Source organism: Montipora foliosa, chromosome 5 (assembly GCF_036669935.1).
Source record: "Montipora foliosa isolate CH-2021 chromosome 5, ASM3666993v2, whole genome shotgun sequence".
In the NCBI taxonomy this organism is placed as follows: Eukaryota; Metazoa; Cnidaria; class Anthozoa; order Scleractinia; family Acroporidae; genus Montipora; species Montipora foliosa.
Genome location: NC_090873.1, coordinates 5,275,293 through 5,281,407, shown reverse-complemented (window position 1 = coordinate 5,281,407; position 6,115 = coordinate 5,275,293). Strand labels below are relative to the sequence as shown.

General features: G+C 42.0%; 1 protein-coding gene across 1 annotated transcript in view; it reads left to right on the top strand.

Moving 5' to 3' along the window:
• Positions 1-1,282: 1,282 nt before the first annotated feature.
• Positions 1,283-6,115, top strand: part of LOC138002887 (proton-coupled zinc antiporter SLC30A2-like) — a 15,876-nt gene continuing 11,043 nt past the window's right edge. Inside the window, exons 1-2 of the mRNA XM_068848874.1 lie at positions 1,283-1,405; positions 3,948-4,094. Of these exons, the coding sequence (XP_068704975.1) occupies positions 1,321-1,405; positions 3,948-4,094 (232 nt within the window). The 5' untranslated portion in view covers positions 1,283-1,320. The remainder of the gene's footprint in view (positions 1,406-3,947; positions 4,095-6,115) is intronic.

Below are 6,115 nucleotides of genomic sequence, written 5' to 3'. Positions count from 1 at the left end.
CTGCTCGACGCAGCAATGTTGCAGTGTTTAGCCGCTCTTCCAACAAAGTTATGTCCTGAATCGAGACACGTTCGCGCTACTAGCCACTTACGAATCGCTATCTTATTTCTAAGCCTAGGATTCTGGCCTCATTTTCAACAAAGATGGCGGACAAGGACCGGTGGGACGTCGTGGTTGTTAATTAACAGCCAAAAACCTTGATCAGCGAGTATGAATCAAGTCCATGTCTGGGTGGAACATGCAGTTTTAGCTCTCTTAATCATGTTCGCTCTGTTTGGAAATGTCTGGTTCAATAGCGTTTTAAATTTCTGCACATTGATCCAGGCTCATTCTCATGTTCTCCTAAACGCGGATGTATCTTGCAGGAAACATACAGTATTCTACTCGTTCTCTCAACCACTCTTTGGTTTTTCCTTGTTTGAATCCGTCATTTCCGTCCTCCGACATCTCCGGTAGCATAAACGCTACGAGCGGTTTTCATTTGTGTGTTAGCGCCATATTTTCAAATTTAGCACCAATGTGAACTTGAGTCAGTACCTCAAGCAATGTTAGATAGTGTTTCGCCACTACCTCAACATTTACATCCAACAATGTTGCATGTGAAGTTTTGACCAGGGGTTTATGCTGTGTTTCGTTTTCACACAACGCAAGCGAACCCAAGCATAAGCGTGCTTATGCGTGCTTATGTCTGCGTCAACCCCGTTTTCACGGCGAAATAAGCTTATGCTAGCGATTGTGCTTGCGTCGCTAGTGAAAACCAGGCTTCGAATTTGCAGTCTGTTCAAAGTCTTTCTACTGATTTGGATTCAAAAACTTGTGGAACACAAAATGACGAATATTCCAGTGGATACTGCGATTTGTATAAGATCGCCGTCGATTTTTCTCGCGAAAAACGTTGAAAGGTTTCCGGTGTAACGCCGCTTTAAAGTCCCCGTTTTTTGCAAAGAAATCCACAAAAACTTAAACAGTACGCGCAGAGTTGCTGAAAGAAAAAAACAGCGTGCAAAAAGCGCCGTTGCAGTTGCGGTCGGCGTTGTTGAAGCTCGGTTACTGAGGGGGAGGGTGTGGATGCAAAATATAATTCCTGGAACAATGTTCCTCAAAACAATAAGTGTGAAAATCTTAATTAAAATCAAAACAGTTAAAAATTCGTTCTCCCGATTTTTTTAGTTTTTCGTTTATCATATATTTTTGGAACTTTTGAGAACCGCTTCGCCTCCGGGAAGAAAAGTTCAGCAACTTGTGCAGCGATTTTAGCAGGTGCCAGAACAGGTTTCACTCGAAGATTATCTCGGGATCACTGTCTTGTAACATGAAAATATGAAGAAAGCAAAGGAGGGAGCGGCCAGAAGACTAAGAGTCGCTAGCTGTTTTTGTCTATTTTTTATGATACTCGAATTTGTAGGTAAGTCAATTGTAATTTACTGAAAAATAAGGAGATCTACTATTTCAACCACCGATCATAGGTTACAACCCCTTAATTAGTGTCAGGTCATTGTCGACTCTGTTATTTCAAATACAGTAGAAACGAATGGAATGCACGCCAGAAGAAACAATTGTTTTAGGCCACTCAATTGGAAAATTTCTTGAAGTTTCATTATTGCCATTTTCTCTGGAAAAGGAATATTTTCCCCCTTCAATGTGAGGATAAGTCACTCTGTTAATGACAAATAACAGTATAATGTTATCAAATATTTTAGAACTGGTAACAACAAATGGCTACAGTTTGGAAAACATTTGTATGTGAATTTATGATGGCTACAGCGAACTAATTTCTGCTTCGGATAGTCAAAACGCCAATTAATGTCATCTACGAACCGCATGCAGTCCTTCGTGAACGGTTTAATCAAATTCTGCTCTCATATCGATGTTCTGAGAACATTTGGTATTTACAAAAGCACAGAGAGGAAGTAAATCGAGCTGTGCACAGTCCTAAGAGTGATACTTAAATATTGTCGGCTTTGGGTAAAGCCAGACGATTCTAGTTGTCAACCGGGGCCGCTTCATTAACCGAAAAGGTTTAGTACTATTGTAATATTTTTGCTATCAGAGAACAATCTATCCGACTAGATTAGCGAGGCCCACCTAAGAAGGGTGGGGGGTGGGGAGTCCTTTTTCCCTTACAAAATTTGCATGTATTCCCTTGTTCATTGGACGAACATCACAGCTTGCGCTACGTCCCGTTTTCACACAACGCAAGCGAACACAAGCATTAGGGCAAGCACAAGGAAAAGGAAAACTGTTTTCACGGTAAAAGAGAAACTCTTGTTCTTGCGTCTAAGTATGTTTGCGCTCTGTGGTTGCGTTCCTAGTGAAAACCAGGCTTACGTATCTATACTGAAATGAAACTTATATGAACGGGAGTACAAATGCAGAAAAAGAATGAGGCAGATCAAACTTCATAAGCAAAGAAGTACGGGTCACAAGTACGTAAACAACACGTGGACACAAGTGGCTGAGCGAGCGTGGTCCGCATGCACGCGCCAAAAATGTTTGATATGGCTGGCCAAACGAACAAAAGTTCGTCCATTAAACACGAAAACAAAAGAAATGTTTTAAGTCGTTTGATGGCCTTCAAATTCTATCAAACACGACCAAACACGATCAAAAAGCAACAAACAAGGTGGTCAAACCGTAAAATGGTTGTTCACTAAACAATAGAGACCTTAAGCAAGGACGACGACGACGGCTACGAGAACGTAGTCTAAAAATATTATTTCCCGTTACTGTATTAATTTTGCGATTACTCCATGTTGCTCGGCTTGGAAAGTGTGAATGCACAATCCAAGAATAAAATTGATGAGAACGGTGTGAATATTTAGAAAGAAAATTGAAAATTCATCGTCAGGTGCTCTCGTCCTCCACATGACCTCAAATTTGATCATTTCACGTCGTTGTCAAGACGAGAACGGCAAAGAAATGTATCAAAATGTAAAACGCACGTGCAGTGCGTGCAAAGCTATATTGTTTTCGTTCACTAAATATGCAAATTTGCGGCGTTCTCGTAGCCGTCCTCGTCGTCCTTGCTTAAGGTCCCTAGTGTTTGTAGTTATATAGCCGAATTTTTCCCCCAACAGCCGGCGCTCGCATTGGTTACTTCGAGGTAACATGACCTCTAACAATAAAACTGTTTCCGGCCAAAAGTCTCTGAGCGGGCAGCATTGCAAAATCTATGACGCCAGAGGGTAACAGTGCACTGTTACCCGGGAATGTTGACCGATGACCACCGCTGTTGTTGCCATGACACGTTTTTCTTTTTGTGCTATATAACAAATCACTTAATGACTGGTCACTCGGGGAACAGTTCAGTCTGTTTCCCTCGAATTTCAATGTTTTCCTCGGCTGCGCCTCGGGGAAACATTGAGATTCTCGGGAAACAAAATGAACTGTTTCCCTGGGGACCAGTTATTAAGTGTTTAATGTTGTTTAAACGCCAAACATTTCCCGCTTGTCCAGGCCCTTATGGTTTCTTTTCACTTGACACAAATCTCTCGTGCTTGCGTCGCTAGTGAAAACCAAGCAAAACGCTGACAAATTTGAGTCACGGCTACGAAGTTACGAGCAACGATGAAGTCAAAATTGAGGAGGTCATATTTTTGTCTTTTTAATTTCATGTTTGGCCATATAATAAAAGGCCAAGGACTGGAGCCGTGGCACTCGCTTCCCACCAAGTAGAGGAGTTGGCCGGGATATGTGAATTTTACAAGAGTTATTTTTAGAGTTTATTGGTTCTCTACTCTACTCTGAGAAGTTTTTCCACGGGTAATGCGGTTTTCCTCTATCCTCAAAAACCAACATTTGATTTGATTTGATTTGATTTCAGTGTGCAGTATTCCCAGAATGTAGTGCCCCAGCGCTAAAATATTTGACACTTATACGAAGTTCATCATTATAACGCTCATTGGGAAAACAATGATGCAATATCTCTCTTACTACTCTACTTTTAGGTGGATATATTGCTAACAGCCTCGCTATCATGACAGACGCTGCTCATTTGCTGTCGGATTTCGCGGGTTTTCTGATCTCCCTGTTTGCGCTGTGGATGGCGACGAAACCCGCCACTACAACTCTCTCCTTCGGTTGGCATCGAGCAGGTATTCTTAAGGTACTTTTTTCGAACATAAAAGGATTCTACGTTTGAGGAGCCCTTTATCATTGCATCCTTGCTTAATTTAATTAAGGTGGTATGATACCCAAGAGAAAATGAGGAAGAGGGAGTGAGTGTAGGGGAGTTGGCCGGGATATGTGAATTTTACAAAAGTTATTTTTAGACCGGAAATCTGTTTCCCCGGATGTCCGCGACTATTAAACATGACGTCATAAAAAACTATCTGGCATTGTGTAATGCCGGCCGTTGGATATAGACCTTATTCCAAAATGGCCGTCATTTAAATATTCTTTTGTTTTTATTCAAATTAGCCCTTGATGCCTCGTTCTTGAGCTGAAAATTCAAAAGAGTATTTTGCCTTGAACGAGGCATCAAGGTCTAATTTGAATAAAAACAAAAGAATATCTAAATAGCGACCATTTTGGAATAAGGTGTATTCATTATGGCTTTCGGAGTTGTATTCTTCATCCAATAAGCCATTAAATTCAAAGAAATTGTAGAAAATCGCCCACTTCGGGTTTTGGGGTAAAATATACCATTACCTTACTTCTGGAACTCGTTTTCGTCAACAAACCGGATTTCCGCTCGGAATACAATTTTGAATTCTTTTGACTTCGCGGAAATCTCGGAAAACAGACTTCCGCTTTTGTGACATCTAAAAGTAACTTAACTGAAGTTAACATGTCCCAAAGGCTGGACTAAGCAACTTTCTCTCTCTCTCGGTCCGGGTTCGGGTCCTGGCCGGGGACATTGTGTTGTGTTCTTGGGCAAGACACTTTACTCTCACGGTGCCTCTCTCCACCCAGGTGTATAAATGGGTGCCGGCGAAATGCTGGGGGTAACTCTGCAATGGACTGGCATCCCATCCAGTGGGGAGTGAAATACACTCCTAGTCGCTTCATGCCACTGAAACCGGGATAAGCTCCGGATCTGATGGGCCACTTGCCTCGTAAACCAGACTTAATTAAACGTTTCCAGGTTCGAGTCCTGAGAGTCCAGACATTAGAGACAGTTTTCCTATTTTAAAAAAATAGTAATTGTTCATTTCCCATGATCGGACGATAATACTTCAGTTGGAGCAAATTGACAATTAAGAATAATGATCCTTCAATTGAGGGAGAGACTTAATTGAAATATTTGCGCTCAAAGTTAGTAGTAAAACTCAATCCCAGTCTCTGAGACGACTTCTGCAACGTTTGAGTTGAATTCATTGGTTCTAAGATACACTACATTACGTCTGGCGCTAATCATCTCGTAATAGCATTACGGGCACTTTCCCCAAAAAGGTCGAGGCCGCTAAGTATTTTCAGTGTAGTTCATGGACTGGGGGTCAGTGTTTTGTCCACCGCACCACCCAACGCGCTTGCGTAATTCACCTAAACTTTCGTCTTCATCATGCAAAATTCTTTAACTCGTTTGAACATTCGAATTATCATTGATAAGGTATGGGCAAAACAAACTCTCAAATTCATGCTTGTCACCAGAGCCTCGGATCGACCCAAGGCTCTGGGGAACTCTAGATAGGAGAATATGCGCCGTAGGGTTCTTACAGCCAAAAATTGGCTATTTGAACCTTACGGCGACTGCTCACTCCTCGTGCTAACATGAATGCACCAATTAGAGACGCTCTTGATTGTTTTTCACGAAAACCAATGAGAAAACACTTTGTTTTAGGGTTCCCCAGAGCTCCTCTCTCCCTTAGTCAAGAGAAGGGCTCTGGGGTCGAGATTGTCAAACTATCATCGACAATCATGCACCCTTTGTACAAGGATCATCAAAGCCCGCTGTACACTAAATATTAGGGGGTTACATGGTCTCTTCAAATGTGCTCGGTTGGCCGGGATGGCCCGGTTTCTCACCTCTAAATCCCTTGTAAAAATTTCGATGTGTTCATATGAGAGGGCAGTCTGGCTCAGTTGCCTAGATCTCGGTTTTTCCAACAGGGATCTCCGTAAGCGAGCTGAAAATTTTGACATACGAACACTTCATGCGAGTTTTTACTTATCT